The 23,803-nt window shown below is 46.7% G+C and overlaps 1 protein-coding gene across 3 annotated transcripts in view; it reads right to left on the bottom strand.

Moving 5' to 3' along the window:
- The window catches only part of LTBP4 (latent transforming growth factor beta binding protein 4), a 411,741-nt gene that overhangs the window by 7,404 nt on the left and 380,534 nt on the right, over positions 1-23,803 (bottom strand). For all 3 annotated transcript variants that reach the window (XM_063937673.1, XM_063937672.1, XM_063937671.1), the window contains 2 exons: positions 1,284-1,427; positions 955-1,164 (listed from right to left, as the gene is read on the bottom strand). In XM_063937673.1, coding sequence (XP_063793743.1) covers positions 955-1,164; positions 1,284-1,427 — 354 coding nt within the window. The remainder of the gene's footprint in view (positions 1-954; positions 1,165-1,283; positions 1,428-23,803) is intronic.

Genomic DNA, 23,803 nt, shown 5'->3' on the forward strand with positions numbered 1-23,803 from the left:
TGGATTGAAGTGGTGATAGCCTATGTTTGGGAAGACCAGTAAGGAGACTATTACAATAATCAATGCGGGAGATGATGAGTGCATGGATTAGAGTTTTTGCAGTGTCTTGTGTAAGATAAGGGCGTATTTTGGATATGTTTTTAAAAAACAAGCAGATATCTTGTGTTAGAGAAAGTCTCTGTAAGGTTACAAATGGTTGATTATCATACATGTGATGACTGGTGTTTTCTGGCAATGTAATGGGGTACTGTAGCTTATTTACTAAGGGCCTAATTCAGATCTGATCGCAGCAGCAAATTTGTTAGCTAATGGGCAAAACCATATGCACTGCGGGGGGGGGGGGGGGCAGATATAACATGTGCAGAGAGAGTTAGATTTGGGTGGGGTGTGTTCAAACTGAAATCTAAATTGCAGTGTAAAAATAAAGCAGCCAGTATTTACCCTGCACAGAAACAATATAACCCACCCAAATCTAACTCTCTCTGCACATGTTACATCTGCCCCACCTGCAGTGCACATGGTTTTGCCCATTATCTAACAAATTTGCTGCTGAGATCAGATCTGAATTACCACCTAAGTGTTTTCTGTCTGAAACAACACAGATCTATTATCTTTTCACAACCACATACAAGCGGACACCTGACCCTTTCCTTTCTCAGTGCTTGGACAGGTCCAGGGACCTCGTTTCATTTTTTGAAAGCCTTATCTTCTACTGGAGGCAAATAACCTATTTGCATTCATCTAGCGCTAGACTAATAAACTCCTGATGTAGACTAATGAACTCTTGATGTAATTAGATTAGCTACATCTGTGCTGAAAAATTAAACTTACCTTACATTTAATAAAATGGTCCATCATATATTATTCCGTTACCATGGAAAATGAAATCCTATGAGTTCATAATAACCAGAGAATATGTGCGATCATAGCAGCTCACCTTCCCCACTCCATTACCTGACTCCATGCTAGGACATCTCTGGATCTGGCAGGCCTGGCCCCATCCTTTGCCAATTGTGCAGCAGCATTCAACTTGGCTGACATTGCTAGCAAGCACATTCTCACACACATTAGGGTCCTCCAGGTTGTAATAACAGTCTTTAAGGGCGGAGGTTGGCACAAAATCTACCCGGGAAAAGCCGGAACTGCTTGGATATGCAGGACGTTCTGCGGCAGGAGAGGGAAGATGCCGATTACAAGAGTAATCATAGGATGCCATGTTAAAGTAGCTACGTTCCAGCAATAAAACACAACCCTTAATCATTATATTCTGATCGGCCCCTTACCAGCAGTGGTTGTTCGTATGCATTTCCCAAACATGGGGTCAAACTCCTCATTGCTGTTTGGACAGATGCAGAGGAAGGATCCTTCCACGTTCTCACAAAGGGCCGTCCCACACACACCTTGTAGTGTCTCGCACTCATTGACATCTGTTAGAGGAAGAAGAACAACAACCTCCTCTAACTCAAAATACAAATCATTAGATTCCATGGAAGTGTACTTGGCTGTTGGTGCAGTTTAGAGGAGTTATTGCTGACTTATTAGATTATCATTAGGAAAAGGATTGCTGCAACCCAGTGAGGCTACATAATGGGGGGTCATTCAGATGTGGTCGGAGTAGCAAAGTACTGAGAACAGGTCCAGCAATGACGGATGCAGATGGCTACATAATGGGGGGTCATTCAGATGTGGTCGGAGTAGCAAAGTACTGAGAACAGGTCCAGCAATGACGGATGCAGATCGGCATCAGACTGTCAGTGATTGACAGTCTGATGCCGGTTGGGGAGGAGGTGGCGATGGCCTCCTTTTCGCCAAACAGAGGCGTGTCGCTGCCGTTGCAGGGGAGAGAAGAGGCCAGGATTTCCATCAGAGAATGGAGATTTCCTGGCCTCTAGGTAGCAGCTGCGACGGCCATAGGGCACACAGCTGGCCAAAGGTGTCAGAGATGATCTGATACTGCAGAGAGTCCCAGACATTCATCGGTGAGGTCTGGCAATAATTCGGAATGGGTCAGCTGCATTCTGAGTCACTATCAGGCTGTCACGGTACTGCAGAACTTATTGTCACCAGTGAGATCATGGACTTATCTTGTGAGACATTAGTTTTGTTGCGTGAATTGGTAAGTAATATATGTCACAAGTGAGTGGTGGGGGAGGAATTGTGTAAAGGAAAGGAGGGTAAAATGTGTTACGGCAACGGGAAGGGAAATGATAATTGTGCTACTACAGATGGGAAAGGGGATTTTTTTCAGGGGAGGGATGAAACTGAGAAATCTGTCCTAAAAGGAGGTGTTACAGAGGTGAGGAGGCCAAATATGTGGCATAAGCATGCCCCCCTAGTTGAATGGTATTGACATGAGCAATCCTTTCCCTGTGGGGACTTAAGCGTTAATAGGTGAGTTGCAAAGATGTTAATCTATTCCTGCGTTACAATATATTTTACGTGGAAAGTATCTTTATTTTTTACAATCTTGACAAAATGGTTAAAATTTCCCAATATGGCTCTCGGACCAAAAAGGGTTGTGTACCCATAATGTACTTGTTCATTTTTATTGCCCTTGCTAAATTGTCTTATGTACAGAAATCATTTAACGGTTCAATTAAAAATGTCTGGTGAATTACCACAAATGAGAAAATACAGGTTATGGTACCAGCAAATTCCAGACTTTTTATTTGGGATTAATATTGTTTTGAGAATAGTTATCATGTGTAGAGAATAGTGAGAGCTTCTTGTTTACCTGCCTGTGCACAGAGGGTTACTGAAGGCCCAAACATAACTCCATGTGCACATAAGCCTCACAAGTATCCTGCAAATCTACACGTGCACGGTGGATTACTGAAGGCTCAAAAACCTTCATGTATCACTGATGGCTCAGTGCTACACCCCAAGTGCATATAGGATTACTGATAGCTCAGTGCTACACCCCAAGTGCAGATAGGATTACTGATGGCTCAGTGCTACACCCCAAGTGCACATAGGATAACTGATAGCTCAGTGCTACACCCCAAGTGCAGATAGGATTACTGATAGCTCAGTGCTACACCCCAAGTGCACATAGGATAACTGATAGCTCAGTGTTATACCCCAAGCACACATAGCATTACTGATAGCTCAGTGCTACACCCCAAGTGCACATAGGATTACTGATAGCTCAGTGTTATACCCCAAGCACACATAGCATTACTGATAGCTCAGTGCTACACCCCAAGTGCACATAGGATTACTGATAGCTCAGTGTTACACCCCAAGTGCACATAGGATTACTGATAGCTCAGTGCTACACCCCAAGTGCACATAGGATTACTGATAGCTCAGTGCTACACCCCAAGTGCACATAGCATTACTGATAGCTCAGTGCTACACCCCAAGCGCACATAGGATTACTGATAGCTCAGTGCTACACCCCAAGCACACATAGGATTACTGATAGCTCAGTGCTACACCCCAAGCACACATAGGATTACTGATAGCTCAGTGCTACACCCCAAGTGCACATAGGATTACTGATAGCTCAGTGCTACACCCCAAGCACACATAGGATTACTGATAGCTCAGTGCTACACCCCAAGTGCACATAGGATAACTGATGGCTCAGTGCTACACCCCAAGCACACATAGGATTACTGATAGCTCAGTACTACACCCCAAGCACACATAGGATTACTGATAGCTCAGTGCTACACCCCAAGTGCAGATAGGATTACTGATAGCTCAGTGCAACACCCCAAGTGCACATAGGATTACTGATAGCTCAGTGCTACACCCCAAGCACACATAGGATTACTGATAGCTCAGTGCTACATCCCAAGTGCAGATAGGATTACTGATAGCTCAGTGCTACACCCCAAGTGCACATAGGATTACTGATAGCTCAGTGCTACACCCCAAGTGCACATAGGATTACTGATGGCTCAGTGCTACACCCCAAGCACACATAGGATTACTGATAGCTCAGGGCTACACCCCAAGTGCAGATAGGATTACTGATAGCTCAGTGCTACACCCCAAGTGCACATAGGATTACTGATAGCTCAGTGCTACACCCCAAGCGCACATAGGATTACTGATAGCTCAGTGCTACACCCCAAGCGCACATAGGATTACTGATAGCTCAGTGCTACACCCCAAGCGCACATAGGATTACTGATAGCTCAGTGCTACACCCCAAGTGCACATAGGATTACTGATAGCTCAGTGCTACACCCCAAGTGCAGATAGGATTACTGATAGCTCAGTGCTACACCCCAAGTGCAGATAGGATTACTGATAGCTCAGTGTTACACCCCAAGTGCACATAGGATTACTGATAGCTCAGTGTTACACCCCAAGTGCACATAGGATTACTGATAGCTCAGTGTTACACCCCAAGTGCACATAGGATTACTGATAGCTCAGTGCTACACCCCAAGTGCACATAGGATTACTGATAGCTCAGTGCTACACCCCAAGTGCACATAGGATTACTGATAGCTCAGTGCTACACCCCAAGTGCACATAGGATTACTGATAGCTCAGTGCTACACCCCAAGTGCACATAGGATTACTGATAGCTCAGTGCTACACCCCAAGTGCACATAGGATTACTGATAGCTCAGTGCTACACCCCAAGTGCACATAGGATAACTGATAGCTCAGTGCTACACCCCAAGTGCACATAGGATTACTGATAGCTCAGTGCTACACCCCAAGTGCACATAGGATTACTGATAGCTCAGTGTTACACCCCAAGTGCACATAGGATTACTGATAGCTCAGTGCTACACCCCAAGTGCACATAGGATTACTGATAGCTCAGTGCTACACCCCAAGTGCACATAGGATTACTGATAGCTCAGTGCTACACCCCAAGTGCAGATAGGATTACTGATAGCTCAGTGCTACACCCCAAGTGCAGATAGGATTACTGATAGCTCAGTGTTACACCCCAAGTGCACATAGGATTACTGATAGCTCAGTGCTACACCCCAAGTGCACATAGGATTACTGATAGCTCAGTGCTACACCCCAAGTGCACATAGGATTACTGATAGCTCAGTGCTACACCCCAAGTGCACATAGGATTACTGATAGCTCAGTGCTACACCCCAAGCACACATAACATTACTGATAGCTCAGTGCTACACCCCAAGTGCACATAGGATAACTGATAGCTCAGTGCTACACCCCAAGTGCACATAGGATTACTGATAGCTCAGTGCTACACCCCAAGCACACATAGCTCAGTGCTACACCCCTAGTGCACATAGGATTACTGATAGCTCAGTGCTACACCCCAAGTGCACATAGGATTACTGATAGCTCAGTGCTACACCCCAAGTGCAGATAGGATTACTGATAGCTCAGTGCTACACCCCAAGCACACATAGCATTACTGATAGCTCAGTGCTACACCCCAAGTGCACATAGGATTACTGATAGCTCAGTGCTACACCCCAAGTGCACATAGGATTACTGATAGCTCAGTGCTACACCCCAAGTGCACATAGGATTACTGATAGCTCAGTGCTACACCCCAAGTGCACATAGGATAACTGATAGCTCAGTGCTACACCCCAAGTGCACATAGGATTACTGATAGCTCAGTGTTACACCCCAAGTGCACATAAGATTACTGATAGCTCAGTGCTACACCCCAAGTGCACATAGAATTACTGATAGCTCAGTGCTACACCCCAAGTGCACATAGGATTACTGATAGCTCAGTGTTACACCCCAAGTGCACATAGGATTACTGATAGCTCAGTGCTACACCCCAAGTGCACATAGGATTACTGATAGCTCAGTGCTACACCCCAAGTGCACATAGCATTACTGATAGCTCAGTGCTACACCCCAAGCGCACATAGGATAACTGATAGCTCAGTGCTACACCCCAAGCACACATAGGATTACTGATAGCTCAGTGCTACACCCCAAGTGCAAATAGGATTACTGATAGCTCAGTGCTACACCCCAAGTGCACATAGAATTACTGATAGCTCAGTGCTACACCCCAAGTGCAGATAGGATTACTGATAGCTCAGTGCTACACCCCAAGTGCACACAGGATAACTGATAGCTCAGTACTACACCCTAAGTGCACATAGGATTACTGATAGCTCAGTGCTACACCCCAAGTGCACATAGGATTACTGATAGCTCAGTGCTACATCCCAAGCACACATAGGATTACTGATAGCTCAGTGCTACACCCCAAGTGCAGATAGGATTACTGATAGCTCAGTGCAACACCCCAAGTGCACATAGGATTACTGATAGCTCAGTGCTACACCCCAAGCACACATAGGATTACTGATAGCTCAGTGCTACATCCCAAGTGCAGATAGGATTACTGATAGCTCAGTGCTACACCCCAAGTGCACATAGGATTACTGATAGCTCAGTGCTACACCCCAAGTGCACATAGGATTACTGATAGCTCAGTGCTACATCCCAAGCACACATAGGATTACTGATAGCTCAGTGCTACACCCCAAGTGCAGATAGGATTACTGATAGCTCAGTGCAACACCCCAAGTGCACATAGGATTACTGATAGCTCAGTGCTACACCCCAAGCACACATAGGATTACTGATAGCTCAGTGCTACATCCCAAGTGCAGATAGGATTACTGATAGCTCAGTGCTACACCCCAAGTGCACATAGGATTACTGATAGCTCAGTGCTACACCCCAAGTGCACATAGGATTACTGATGGCTCAGTGCTACACCCCAAGCACACATAGGATTACTGATAGCTCAGTGCTACACCCCAAGTGCAGATAGGATTACTGATAGCTCAGTGCTACACCCCAAGTGCACATAGGATTACTGATAGCTCAGTGCTACACCCCAAGCGCACATAGGATTACTGATAGCTCAGTGCTACACCCCAAGCGCACATAGGATTACTGATAGCTCAGTGCTACACCCCAAGCGCACATAGGATTACTGATAGCTCAGTGCTACACCCCAAGTGCACATAGGATTACTGATAGCTCAGTGCTACACCCCAAGTGCAGATAGGATTACTGATAGCTCAGTGCTACACCCCAAGTGCAGATAGGATTACTGATAGCTCAGTGTTACACCCCAAGTGCACATAGGATTACTGATAGCTCAGTGTTACACCCCAAGTGCACATAGGATTACTGATAGCTCAGTGTTACACCCCAAGTGCACATAGGATTACTGATAGCTCAGTGCTACACCCCAAGTGCACATAGGATTACTGATAGCTCAGTGCTACACCCCAAGTGCACATAGGATTACTGATAGCTCAGTGGTACACCCCAAGTGCACATAGGATTACTGATAGCTCAGTGCTACACCCCAAGTGCACATAGGATTACTGATAGCTCAGTGCTACACCCCAAGTGCACATAGGATTACTGATAGCTCAGTGCTACACCCCAAGTGCACATAGGATAACTGATAGCTCAGTGCTACACCCCAAGTGCACATAGAATTACTGATAGCTCAGTGCTACACCCCAAGTGCACATAGGATTACTGATAGCTCAGTGTTACACCCCAAGTGCACATAGGATTACTGATAGCTCAGTGCTACACCCCAAGTGCACATAGGATTACTGATAGCTCAGTGCTACACCCCAAGTGCACATAGGATTACTGATAGCTCAGTGCTACACCCCAAGTGCACATAGGATTACTGATAGCTCAGTGCTACACCCCAAGTGCAGATAGGATTACTGATAGCTCAGTGTTACACCCCAAGTGCACATAGGATTACTGATAGCTCAGTGCTACACCCCAAGTGCACATAGGATTACTGATAGCTCAGTGCTACACCCCAAGTGCACATAGGATTACTGATAGCTCAGTGCTACACCCCAAGTGCACATAGGATTACTGATAGCTCAGTGCTACACCCCAAGCACACATAGCATTACTGATAGCTCAGTGCTACACCCCAAGTGCACATAGGATAACTGATAGCTCAGTGCTACACCCCAAGTGCACATAGGATTACTGATAGCTCAGTGCTACACCCCAAGCACACATAGCTCAGTGCTACACCCCTAGTGCACATAGGATTACTGATAGCTCAGTGCTACACCCCAAGTGCACATAGGATTACTGATAGCTCAGTGCTACACCCCAAGTGCAGATAGGATTACTGATAGCTCAGTGCTACACCCCAAGCACACATAGCATTACTGATAGCTCAGTGCTACACCCTAAGTGCACATAGGATTACTGATAGCTCAGTGCTACACCCCAAGTGCACATAGGATTACTGATAGCTCAGTGCTACACCCCAAGTGCACATAGGATTACTGATAGCTCAGTGCTACACCCCAAGTGCACATAGGATAACTGATAGCTCAGTGCTACACCCCAAGTGCACATAGGATTACTGATAGCTCAGTGTTACACCCCAAGTGCACATAAGATTACTGATAGCTCAGTGCTACACCCCAAGTGCACATAGAATTACTGATAGCTCAGTGCTACACCCCAAGTGCACATAGGATTACTGATAGCTCAGTGTTACACCCCAAGTGCACATAGGATTACTGATAGCTCAGTGCTACACCCCAAGTGCACATAGGATTACTGATAGCTCAGTGCTACTCCCCAAGTGCACATAGCATTACTGATAGCTCAGTGCTACACCCCAAGCGCACATAGGATAACTGATAGCTCAGTGCTACACCCCAAGCACACATAGGATTACTGATAGCTCAGTGCTACACCCCAAGTGCAAATAGGATTACTGATAGCTCAGTGCTACACCCCAAGTGCACATAGAATTACTGATAGCTCAGTGCTACACCCCAAGTGCAGATAGGATTACTGATAGCTCAGTGCTACACCCCAAGTGCACACAGGATAACTGAAAGCTCAGTACTACACCCTAAGTGCACATAGGATTACTGATAGCTCAGTGCTACACCCCAAGTGCACATAGGATTACTGATAGCTCAGTGCTACATCCCAAGCACACATAGGATTACTGATAGCTCAGTGCTACACCCCAAGTGCAGATAGGATTACTGATAGCTCAGTGCTACACCCCAAGTGCACATAGGATTACTGATAGCTCAGTGTTACACCCCAAGTGCACATAGGATTACTGATAGCTCAGTGCTACACCCCAAGTGCACATAGGATTACTGACAGCTCAGTGCTACACCCCAAGTGCACATAGCATTACTGATAGCTCAGTGCTACACCCCAAGCGCACATAGGATTACTGATAGCTCAGTGCTACACCCCAAGCACACATAGGATTACTGATAGCTCAGTGCTACACCCCAAGTGCAAATAGGATTACTGATAGCTCAGTGCTACACCCCAAGTGCACATAGGATTACTGATAGCTCAGTGCTACACCCCAAGCACACATAGGATTACTGATAGCTCAGTGCTACACCCCAAGCACACATAGGATTACTGATAGCTCAGTGCTACATCCCAAGTGCAGATAGGATTACTGATAGCTCAGTGCTACACCCCAAGTGCACATAGGATTACTGATAGCTCAGTGCTACACCCCAAGTGCACATAGGATTACTGATGGCTCAGTGCTACACCCCAAGCACACATAGGATTACTGATAGCTCAGTGCTACACCCCAAGTGCAGATAGGATTACTGATAGCTCAGTGCTACACCCCAAGTGCACATAGGATTACTGATAGCTCAGTGCTACACCCCAAGCGCACATAGGATTACTGATAGCTCAGTGCTACACCCCAAGCGCACATAGGATTACTGATAGCTCAGTGCTACACCCCAAGCGCACATAGGATTACTGATAGCTCAGTGCTACACCCCAAGTGCACATAGGATTACTGATAGCTCAGTGCTACACCCCAAGTGCAGATAGGATTACTGATAGCTCAGTGCTACACCCCAAGTGCAGATAGGATTACTGATAGCTCAGTGTTACACCCCAAGTGCACATAGGATTACTGATAGCTCAGTGTTACACCCCAAGTGCACATAGGATTACTGATAGCTCAGTGTTACACCCCAAGTGCACATAGGATTACTGATAGCTCAGTGCTACACCCCAAGTGCACATAGGATTACTGATAGCTCAGTGCTACACCCCAAGTGCACATAGGATTACTGATAGCTCAGTGCTACACCCCAAGTGCACATAGGATTACTGATAGCTCAGTGCTACACCCCAAGTGCACATAGGATTACTAATAGCTCAGTGCTACACCCCAAGTGCACATAGGATTACTGATAGCTCAGTGCTACACCCCAAGTGCACATAGGATAACTGATAGCTCAGTGCTACACCCCAAGTGCACATAGGATTACTGATAGCTCAGTGCTACACCCCAAGTGCACATAGGATTACTGATAGCTCAGTGTTACACCCCAAGTGCACATAGGATTACTGATAGCTCAGTGCTACACCCCAAGTGCACATAGGATTACTGATAGCTCAGTGCTACACCCCAAGTGCACATAGGATTACTGATAGCTCAGTGCTACACCCCAAGTGCACATAGGATTACTGATAGCTCAGTGCTACACCCCAAGTGCAGATAGGATTACTGATAGCTCAGTGTTACACCCCAAGTGCACATAGGATTACTGATAGCTCAGTGCTACACCCCAAGTGCACATAGGATTACTGATAGCTCAGTGCTACACCCCAAGTGCACATAGGATTACTGATAGCTCAGTGCTACACCCCAAGTGCACATAGGATTACTGATAGCTCAGTGCTACACCCCAAGCACACATAGCATTACTGATAGCTCAGTGCTACACCCCAAGTGCACATAGGATAACTGATAGCTCAGTGCTACACCCCAAGTGCACATAGGATTACTGATAGCTCAGTGCTACACCCCAAGCACACATAGCTCAGTGCTACACCCCTAGTGCACATAGGATTACTGATAGCTCAGTGCTACACCCCAAGTGCATATAGGATTACTGATAGCTCAGTGCTACACCCCAAGTGCAGATAGGATTACTGATAGCTCAGTGCTACACCCCAAGCACACATAGCATTACTGATAGCTCAGTGCTACACCCCAAGTGCACATAGGATTACTGATAGCTCAGTGCTACACCCCAAGTGCACATAGGATTACTGATAGCTCAGTGCTACACCCCAAGTGCACATAGGATTACTGATAGCTCAGTGCTACACCCCAAGTGCACATAGGATAACTGATAGCTCAGTGCTACACCCCAAGTGCACATAGGATTACTGATAGCTCAGTGTTACACCCCAAGTGCACATAAGATTACTGATAGCTCAGTGCTACACCCCAAGTGCACATAGAATTACTGATAGCTCAGTGCTACACCCCAAGTGCACATAGGATTACTGATAGCTCAGTGTTACACCCCAAGTGCACATATAGGATTACTGATAGCTCAGTGCTACACCCCAAGTGCACATAGGATTACTGATAGCTCAGTGCTACACCCCAAGTGCACATAGCATTACTGATAGCTCAGTGCTACACCCCAAGCGCACATAGGATAACTGATAGCTCAGTGCTACACCCCAAGCACACATAGGATTACTGATAGCTCAGTGCTACACCCCAAGTGCAAATAGGATTACTGATAGCTCAGTGCTACACCCCAAGTGCACATAGAATTACTGATAGCTCAGTGCTACACCCCAAGTGCAGATAGGATTACTGATAGCTCAGTGCTACACCCCAAGTGCACACAGGATAACTGATAGCTCAGTACTACACCCTAAGTGCACATAGGATTACTGATAGCTCAGTGCTACACCCCAAGTGCACATAGGATTACTGATAGCTCAGTGCTACATCCCAAGCACACATAGGATTACTGATAGCTCAGTGCTACACCCCAAGTGCAGATAGGATTACTGATAGCTCAGTGCAACACCCCAAGTGCACATAGGATTACTGATAGCTCAGTGCTACACCCCAAGCACACATAGGATTACTGATAGCTCAGTGCTACATCCCAAGTGCAGATAGGATTACTGATAGCTCAGTGCTACACCCCAAGTGCACATAGGATTACTGATAGCTCAGTGCTACACCCCAAGTGCACAAAGGATTACTGATGGCTCAGTGCTACACCCCAAGCACACATAGGATTACTGATAGCTCAGTGCTACACCCCAAGTGCAGATAGGATTACTGATAGCTCAGTGCTACACCCCAAGTGCACATAGGATTACTGATAGCTCAGTGCTACACCCCAAGCGCACATAGGATTACTGATAGCTCAGTGCTGCACCCCAAGCGCACATAGGATTACTGATAGCTCAGTGCTACACCCCAAGCGCACATAGGATTACTGATAGCTCAGTGCTACACCCCAAGTGCACATAGGATTACTGATAGCTCAGTGCTACACCCCAAGTGCAGATAGGATTACTGATAGCTCAGTGCTACACCCCAAGTGCACATAGGATAACTGATAGCTCAGTGCTACACCCCAAGTGCACATAGGATTACTGATAGCTCAGTGTTACACCCCAAGTGCACATAAGATTACTGATAGCTCAGTGCTACACCCCAAGTGCACATAGGATTACTGATAGCTCAGTGCTACACCCCAAGTGCACATAGGATAACTGATAGCTCAGTGCTACACCCCAAGTGCACATAGGATTACTGATAGCTCAGTGTTACACCCCAAGTGCACATAAGATTACTGATAGCTCAGTGCTACACCCCAAGTGCACATAGAATTACTGATAGCTCAGTGCTACACCCCAAGTGCACATAGGATTACTGATAGCTCAGTGTTACACCCCAAGTGCACATAGGATTACTGATAGCTCAGTGCTACACCCCAAGTGCACATAGGATTACTGATAGCTCAGTGCTACACCCCAAGTGCACATAGCATTACTGATAGCTCAGTGCTACACCCCAAGCGCACATAGGATAACTGATAGCTCAGTGCTACACCCCAAGCACACATAGGATTACTGATAGCTCAGTGCTACACCCCAAGTGCAAATAGGATTACTGATAGCTCAGTGCTACACCCCAAGTGCACATAGAATTACTGATAGCTCAGTGCTACACCCCAAGTGCAGATAGGATTACTGATAGCTCAGTGCTACACCCCAAGTGCACACAGGATAACTGAAAGCTCAGTACTACACCCTAAGTGCACATAGGATTACTGATAGCTCAGTGCTACACCCCAAGTGCACATAGGATTACTGATAGCTCAGTGCTACATCCCAAGCACACATAGGATTACTGATAGCTCAGTGCTACACCCCAAGTGCAGATAGGATTACTGATAGCTCAGTGCTACACCCCAAGTGCACATAGGATTACTGATAGCTCAGTGCTACACCCCAAGCACACATAGGATTACTGATAGCTCAGTGCTACACCCCAAGTGCACATAGGATTACTGATAGCTCAGTGCTACACCCCAAGTGCACATAGGATAACTGATAGCTCAGTGTTATACCCCAAGCACACATAGCATTACTGATAGCTCAGTGTTATACCCCAAGCACACATAGCATTACTGATAGCTCAGTGCTACACCCCAAGTGCACATAGGATTACTGATAGCTCAGTGTTACACCCCAAGTGCACATAGGATTACTGATAGCTCAGTGCTACACCCCAAGTGCACATAGGATTACTGATAGCTCAGTGCTACACCCTAAGTGCACATAGCATTACTGATAGCTCAGTGCTACACCCCAAGCGCACATAGGATTACTGATAGCTCAGTGCTACACCCCAAGCACACATAGGATTACTGATAGCTCAGTGCTACACCCCAAGTGCAAATAGGATTACTGATAGCTCAGTGCTACACCCCAAGTGCACATAGGATTACTGATAGCTCAGTGCTACACCCCAAGCACACATAGGATTACTGATAGCTCAGTGCTACACCCCAAGTGCACATAGGATTACTGATGGCTCAGTGCTACACCCCAAGCACACATAGGATTACTGATAGCTCAGTACTACACCCCAAGCACACATAGGATTACTGATAGCTCAGTGCTACACCCCAAGTGCAGATAGGATTACTGATAGCTCAGTGCAACACCCCAAGTGCACATAGGATTACTGATAGCTCAGTGCTACACCCCAAGCACACATAGGATTACTGATAGCTCAGTGCTACACCCCAAGTGCAGATAGGATTACTGATAGCTCAGTGCTACACCCCAAGTGCACATAGGATTACTGATAGCTCAGTGCTACACCACAAGTGCACATAGGATTACTGATGGCTCAGTGCTACACCCCAAGCACACATAGGATTACTGATAGCTCAGTGCTACACCCCAAGTGCAGATAGGATTACTGATAGCTCAGTGCTACACCCCAAGTGCACATAGGATTACTGATAGCTCAGTGCTACACCCCAAGCGCACATAGGATTACTGATAGCTCAGTGCTACACCCCAAGCGCACATAGGATTACTGATAGCTCAGTGCTACACCCCAAGCGCACATAGGATTACTGATAGCTCAGTGCTACACCCCAAGTGCACATAGGATTACTGATAGCTCAGTGCTACACCCCAAGTGCAGATAGGATTACTGATAGCTCAGTGCTACACCCCAAGTGCAGATAGGATTACTGATAGCTCAGTGTTACACCCCAAGTGCACATAGGATTACTGATAGCTCAGTGTTACACCCCAAGTGCACATAGGATTACTGATAGCTCAGTGTTACACCCCAAGTGCACATAGGATTACTGATAGCTCAGTGCTACACCCCAAGTGCACATAGGATTACTGATAGCTCAGTGCTACACCCCAAGTGCACATAGGATTACTGATAGCTCAGTGCTACACCCCAAGTGCACATAGGATTACTGATAGCTCAGTGCTACACCCCAAGTGCACATAGGATTACTAATAGCTCAGTGCTACACCCCAAGTGCACATAGGATTACTGATAGCTCAGTGCTACACCCCAAGTGCACATAGGATAACTGATAGCTCAGTGCTACACCCCAAGTGCACATAGGATTACTGATAGCTCAGTGCTACACCCCAAGTGCACATAGGATTACTGATAGCTCAGTGTTACACCCCAAGTGCACATAGGATTACTGATAGCTCAGTGCTACACCCCAAGTGCACATAGGATTACTGATAGCTCAGTGCTACACCCCAAGTGCACATAGGATTACTGATAGCTCAGTGCTACACCCCAAGTGCACATAGGATTACTGATAGCTCAGTGCTACACCCCAAGTGCAGATAGGATTACTGATAGCTCAGTGTTACACCCCAAGTGCACATAGGATTACTGATAGCTCAGTGCTACACCCCAAGTGCACATAGGATTACTGATAGCTCAGTGCTACACCCCAAGTGCACATAGGATTACTGATAGCTCAGTGCTACACCCCAAGTGCACATAGGATTACTGATAGCTCAGTGCTACACCCCAAGCACACATAGCATTACTGATAGCTCAGTGCTACACCCCAAGTGCACATAGGATAACTGATAGCTCAGTGCTACACCCCAAGTGCACATAGGATTACTGATAGCTCAGTGCTACACCCCAAGCACACATAGCTCAGTGCTACACCCCTAGTGCACATAGGATTACTGATAGCTCAGTGCTACACCCCAAGTGCATATAGGATTACTGATAGCTCAGTGCTACACCCCAAGTGCAGATAGGATTACTGATAGCTCAGTGCTACACCCCAAGCACACATAGCATTACTGATAGCTCAGTGCTACACCCCAAGTGCACATAGGATTACTGATAGCTCAGTGCTACACCCCAAGTGCACATAGGATTACTGATAGCTCAGTGCTACACCCCAAGTGCACATAGGATTACTGATAGCTCAGTGCTACACCCCAAGTGCACATAGGATAACTGATAGCTCAGTGCTACACCCCAAGTGCACATAGGATTACTGATAGCTCAGTGTTACACCCCAAGTGCACATAAGATTACTGATAGCTCAGTGCTACACCCCAAGTGCACATAGAATTACTGATAGCTCAGTGCTACACCCCAAGTGCACATAGGATTACTGATAGCTCAGTGTTACACCCCAAGTGCACATATAGGATTACTGATAGCTCAGTGCTACACCCCAAGTGCACATAGGATTACTGATAGCTCAGTGCTACACCCCAAGTGCACATAGCATTACTGATAGCTCAGTGCTACACCCCAAGCGCACATAGGATAACTGATAGCTCAGTGCTACACCCCAAGCACACATAGGATTACTGATAGCTCAGTGCTACACCCCAAGTGCAAATAGGATTACTGATAGCTCAGTGCTACACCCCAAGTGCACATAGAATTACTGATAGCTCAGTGCTACACCCCAAGTGCAGATAGGATTACTGATAGCTCAGTGCTACACCCCAAGTGCACACAGGATAACTGATAGCTCAGTACTACACCCTAAGTGCACATAGGATTACTGATAGCTCAGTGCTACACCCCAAGTGCACATAGGATTACTGATAGCTCAGTGCTACATCCCAAGCACACATAGGATTACTGATAGCTCAGTGCTACACCCCAAGTGCAGATAGGATTACTGATAGCTCAGTGCAACACCCCAAGTGCACATAGGATTACTGATAGCTCAGTGCTACACCCCAAGCACACATAGGATTACTGATAGCTCAGTGCTACATCCCAAGTGCAGATAGGATTACTGATAGCTCAGTGCTACACCCCAAGTGCACATAGGATTACTGATAGCTCAGTGCTACACCCCAAGTGCACAAAGGATTACTGATGGCTCAGTGCTACACCCCAAGCACACATAGGATTACTGATAGCTCAGTGCTACACCCCAAGTGCAGATAGGATTACTGATAGCTCAGTGCTACACCCCAAGTGCACATAGGATTACTGATAGCTCAGTGCTACACCCCAAGCGCACATAGGATTACTGATAGCTCAGTGCTGCACCCCAAGCGCACATAGGATTACTGATAGCTCAGTGCTACACCCCAAGCGCACATAGGATTACTGATAGCTCAGTGCTACACCCCAAGTGCACATAGGATTACTGATAGCTCAGTGCTACACCCCAAGTGCAGATAGGATTACTGATAGCTCAGTGCTACACCCCAAGTGCACATAGGATAACTGATAGCTCAGTGCTACACCCCAAGTGCACATAGGATTACTGATAGCTCAGTGTTACACCCCAAGTGCACATAAGATTACTGATAGCTCAGTGCTACACCCCAAGTGCACATAGGATTACTGATAGCTCAGTGCTACACCCCAAGTGCACATAGGATAACTGATAGCTCAGTGCTACACCCCAAGTGCACATAGGATTACTGATAGCTCAGTGTTACACCCCAAGTGCACATAAGATTACTGATAGCTCAGTGCTACACCCCAAGTGCACATAGAATTACTGATAGCTCAGTGCTACACCCCAAGTGCACATAGGATTACTGATAGCTCAGTGTTACACCCCAAGTGCACATAGGATTACTGATAGCTCAGTGCTACACCCCAAGTGCACATAGGATTACTGATAGCTCAGTGCTACACCCCAAGTGCACATAGCATTACTGATAGCTCAGTGCTACACCCCAAGCGCACATAGGATAACTGATAGCTCAGTGCTACACCCCAAGCACACATAGGATTACTGATAGCTCAGTGCTACACCCCAAGTGCAAATAGGATTACTGATAGCTCAGTGCTACACCCCAAGTGCACATAGAATTACTGATAGCTCAGTGCTACACCCCAAGTGCAGATAGGATTACTGATAGCTCAGTGCTACACCCCAAGTGCACACAGGATAACTGAAAGCTCAGTACTACACCCTAAGTGCACATAGGATTACTGATAGCTCAGTGCTACACCCCAAGTGCACATAGGATTACTGATAGCTCAGTGCTACATCCCAAGCACACATAGGATTACTGATAGCTCAGTGCTACACCCCAAGTGCAGATAGGATTACTGATAGCTCAGTGCTACACCCCAAGTGCACATAGGATTACTGATAGCTCAGTGCTACACCCCAAGCACACATAGGATTACTGATAGCTCAGTGCTACACCCCGAGTGCACATAGGATTACTGATAGCTCAGTGCTACACCCCAAGTGCACATAGGATAACTGATAGCTCAGTGTTATACCCCAAGCACACATAGCATTACTGATAGCTCAGTGTTATACCCCAAGCACACATAGCATTACTGATAGCTCAGTGCTACACCCCAAGTGCACATAGGATTACTGATAGCTCAGTGTTACACCCCAAGTGCACATAGGATTACTGATAGCTCAGTGCTACACCCCAAGTGCACATAGGATTACTGATAGCTCAGTGCTACACCCCAAGTGCACATAGCATTACTGATAGCTCAGTGCTACACCCCAAGCGCACATAGGATTACTGATAGCTCAGTGCTACACCCCAAGCACACATAGGATTACTGATAGCTCAGTGCTACACCCCAAGTGCAAATAGGATTACTGATAGCTCAGTGCTACACCCCAAGTGCACATAGGATTACTGATAGCTCAGTGCTACACCCCAAGCACACATAGGATTACTGATAGCTCAGTGCTACACCCCAAGTGCACATAGGATTACTGATGGCTCAGTGCTACACCCCAAGCACACATAGGATTACTGATAGCTCAGTACTACACCCCAAGCACACATAGGATTACTGATAGCTCAGTGCTACACCCCAAGTGCAGATAGGATTACTGATAGCTCAGTGCAACACCCCAAGTGCACATAGGATTACTGATAGCTCAGTGCTACACCCCAAGCACACATAGGATTACTGATAGCTCAGTGCTACACCCCAAGTGCAGATAGGATTACTGATAGCTCAGTGCTACACCCCAAGTGCACATAGGATTACTGATAGCTCAGTGCTACACCACAAGTGCACATAGGATTACTGATGGCTCAGTGCTACACCCCAAGCACACATAGGATTACTGATAGCTCAGTGCTACACCCCAAGTGCAGATAGGATTACTGATAGCTCAGTGCTACACCCCAAGTGCACATAGGATTACTGATAGCTCAGTGCTACACCCCAAGCGCACATAGGATTACTGATAGCTCAGTGCTACACCCCAAGCGCACATAGGATTACTGATAGCTCAGTGCTACACCCCAAGCGCACATAGGATTACTGATAGCTCAGTGCTACACCCCAAGTGCACATAGGATTACTGATAGCTCAGTGCTACACCCCAAGTGCAGATAGGATTACTGATAGCTCAGTGCTACACCCCAAGTGCAGATAGGATTACTGATAGCTCAGTGTTACACCCCAAGTGCACATAGGATTACTGATAGCTCAGTGTTACACCCCAAGTGCACATAGGATTACTGATAGCTCAGTGTTACACCCCAAGTGCACATAGGATTACTGATAGCTCAGTGCTACACCCCAAGTGCACATAGGATTACTGATAGCTCAGTGCTACACCCCAAGTGCACATAGGATTACTGATAGCTCAGTGCTACACCCCAAGTGCACATAGGATTACTGATAGCTCAGTGCTACACCCCAAGTGCACATAGGATTACTGATAGCTCAGTGCTACACCCCAAGTGCACATAGGATAACTGATAGCTCAGTGCTACACCCCAAGTGCACATAGAATTACTGATAGCTCAGTGCTACACCCCAAGTGCACATAGGATTACTGATAGCTCAGTGCTACACCCCAAGTGCACATAGGATTACTGATAGCTCAGTGCTACACCCCAAGTGCACATAGGATTACTGATAGCTCAGTGCTACACCCCAAGTGCACATAGGATTACTGATAGCTCAGTGCTACACCCCAAGTGCAGATAGGATTACTGATAGCTCAGTGTTACACCCCAAGTGCACATAGGATTACTGATAGCTCAGTGTTACACCCCAAGTGCACATAGGATTACTGATAGCTCAGTGCTACACCCCAAGTGCACATAGGATTACTGATAGCTCAGTGCTACACCCCAAGTGCACATAGGATTACTGATAGCTCAGTGCTACACCCCAAGTGCACATAGCATTACTGATAGCTCAGTGCTACACCCCAAGCGCACATAGGATTACTGATAGCTCAGTGCTACACCCCAAGCACACATAGGATTACTGATAGCTCAGTGCTACACCCCAAGTGCAAATAGGATTACTGATAGCTCAGTGCTACACCCCAAGTGCACATAGGATTACTGATAGCTCAGTGCTACACCCCAAGCACACATAGGATTACTGATAGCTCAGTGCTACACCCCAAGTGCACATAGGATTACTGATGGCTCAGTGCTACACCCCAAGCACACATAGGATTACTGATAGCTCAGTACTACACCCCAAGCACACATAGGATTACTGATAGCTCAGTGCTACACCCCAAGTGCAGATAGGATTACTGATAGCTCAGTGCAACACCCCAAGTGCACATAGGATTACTGATAGCTCAGTGCTACACCCCAAGCACACATAGGATTACTGATAGCTCAGTGCTACACCCCAAGTGCAGATAGGATTACTGATAGCTCAGTGCTACACCCCAAGTGCACATAGGATTACTGATAGCTCAGTGCTACACCACAAGTGCACATAGGATTACTGATGGCTCAGTGCTACACCCCAAGCACACATAGGATTACTGATAGCTCAGTGCTACACCCCAAGTGCAGATAGGATTACTGATAGCTCAGTGCTACACCCCAAGTGCACATAGGATTACTGATAGCTCAGTGCTACACCCCAAGCGCACATAGGATTACTGATAGCTCAGTGCTACACCCCAAGCGCACATAGGATTACTGATAGCTCAGTGCTACACCCCAAGCGCACATAGGATTACTGATAGCTCAGTGCTACACCCCAAGTGCACATAGGATTACTGATAGCTCAGTGCTACACCCCAAGTGCAGATAGGATTACTGATAGCTCAGTGCTACACCCCAAGTGCAGATAGGATTACTGATAGCTCAGTGTTACACCCCAAGTGCACATAGGATTACTGATAGCTCAGTGTTACACCCCAAGTGCACATAGGATTACTGATAGCTCAGTGTTACACCCCAAGTGCACATAGGATTACTGATAGCTCAGTGCTACACCCCAAGTGCACATAGGATTACTGATAGCTCAGTGCTACACCCCAAGTGCACATAGGATTACTGATAGCTCAGTGCTACACCCCAAGTGCACATAGGATTACTGATAGCTCAGTGCTACACCCCAAGTGCACATAGGATTACTGATAGCTCAGTGCTACACCCCAAGTGCACATAGGATAACTGATAGCTCAGTGCTACACCCCAAGTGCACATAGAATTACTGATAGCTCAGTGCTACACCCCAAGTGCACATAGGATTACTGATAGCTCAGTGCTACACCCCAAGTGCACATAGGATTACTGATAGCTCAGTGCTACACCCCAAGTGCACATAGGATTACTGATAGCTCAGTGCTACACCCCAAGTGCACATAGGATTACTGATAGCTCAGTGCTACACCCCAAGTGCAGATAGGATTACTGATAGCTCAGTGTTACACCCCAAGTGCACATAGGATTACTGATAGCTCAGTGTTACACCCCAAGTGCACATAGGATTACTGATAGCTCAGTGCTACACCCCAAGTGCACATAGGATTACTGATAGCTCAGTGCTACACCCCAAGTGCACATAGGATTACTGATAGCTCAGTGCTACACCCCAAGTGCACATAGGATTACTGATAGCTCAGTGCTACACCCCAAGCACACATAGCATTACTGATAGCTCAGTGCTACACCCCAAGTGCACATAGGATAACTGATAGCTCAGTGCTACACCCCAAGTGCACATAGGATTACTGATAGCTCAGTGCTACACCCCAAGCACACATAGCTCAGTGCTACACCCCTAGTGCACATAGGATTACTGATAGCTCAGTGCTACACCCCAAGTGCACATAGGATTACTGATAGCTCAGTGCTACACCCCAAGTGCAGATAGGATTACTGATAGCTCAGTGCTACACCCCAAGCACACATAGCATTACTGATAGCTCAGTGCTACACCCCAAGTGCACATAGGATTACTGATAGCTCAGTGCTACACCCCAAGTGCACATAGGATTACTGATAGCTCAGTGCTACACCCTAAGTGCACATAGGATTACTGATAGCTCAGTGCTACACCCCAAGTGCACATAGGATAACTGATAGCTCAGTGCTACACCCCAAGTGCACATAGGATCACTGATGGCTCAGTGCTACACCCCAAGTGCACATAGGATTACTGATAGTTTAGTGCTACACCCCAAGTGCACATAGGATTACTGATAGCTCAGTGCTACACCCCAAGTGCACATAGGATTACTGATAGCTCAGTACTACACCCTAAGTGCACATAGGATTACTGATAGCTCAGACCTACACCCCAAGTGCACATAGGATAACTGATAGCTCAGTGCTACACCCCAAGTGCACATAGGATCACTGATGGCTCAGTGCTACACCCCAAGTGCACATAGGATTACTGATAGCTCAGTGCTACACCCCAAGTGCAGATAGGATTACTGATAGCTCAGTGTTACACCCCAAGTGCACATAGGATTACTGATAGCTCAGTGCTACACCCCAAGTGCACATAGGATAACTGATAGCTCAGTGCTACACCCCAAGTGCACATAGGATCACTGATGGCTCAGTGCTACACCCCAAGTGCACATAGAATTACTGATAGCTCAGTGCTACACCCCAAGTGCACATAGGATTACTGATAGCTCAGTACTACACCCTAAGTGCACATAGGATTACTGATAGCTCAGTGCTACACCCCAAGTGCACATAGGATAACTGATAGCTCAGTGCTACACCCCAAGTGCACATAGGATCACTGATGGCTCAGTGCTAAACCCCAAGTGCACATAGGATTACTGATAGCTCAGTGCTACACCCCAAGTGCACATAGGATTACTGATAGCTCAGTGCTACACCCCAAGTGCACATAGAATTACTGATAGCTCAGTGCTACACCCCAAGTGCACATAGGATTACTGATAGCTCAGTGTTACACCCCAAGTGCACATAGGATTACTGATAGCTCAGTGCTACACCCCAAGTGCACATAGGATTACTGATAGCTCAGTGCTACACCCGAAGTGCACATAGCATTACTGATAGCTCAGTGCTACACCCCAAGCGCACATAGGATAACTGATAGCTCAGTGCTACACCCCAAGCACACATAGGATTACTGATAGCTCAGTGCTACACCCCAAGTGCAAATAGGATTACTGATAGCTCAGTGCTACACCCCAAGTGCACATAGAATTACTGATAGCTCAGTGCTACACCCCAAGTGCAGATAGGATTACTGATAGCTCAGTGCTACACCCCAAGTGCACACAGGATAACTGATAGCTCAGTACTACACCCTAAGTGCACATAGGATTACTGATAGCTCAGTGCTACACCCCAAGTGCACATAGGATTACTGATAGCTCAGTGCTACATCCCAAGCACACATAGGATTACTGATAGCTCAGTGCTACACCCCAAGTGCAGATAGGATTACTGATAGCTCAGTGCAACACCCCAAGTGCACATAGGATTACTGATAGCTCAGTGCTACACCCCAAGCACACATAGGATTACTGATAGCTCAGTGCTACATCCCAAGTGCAGATAGGATTACTGATAGCTCAGTGCTACAACCCAAGTGCACATAGGATTACTGATAGCTCAGTGCTACACCCCAAGTGCACAAAGGATTACTGATGGCTCAGTGCTACACCCCAAGCACACATAGGATTACTGATAGCTCAGTGCTACACCCCAAGTGCAGATAGGATTACTGATAGCTCAGTGCTACACCCCAAGTGCACATAGGATT

Source organism: Pseudophryne corroboree, chromosome 8 (genome assembly GCF_028390025.1).
Source record: "Pseudophryne corroboree isolate aPseCor3 chromosome 8, aPseCor3.hap2, whole genome shotgun sequence".
Lineage (NCBI taxonomy): Eukaryota > Metazoa > Chordata > Amphibia > Anura > Myobatrachidae > Pseudophryne > Pseudophryne corroboree.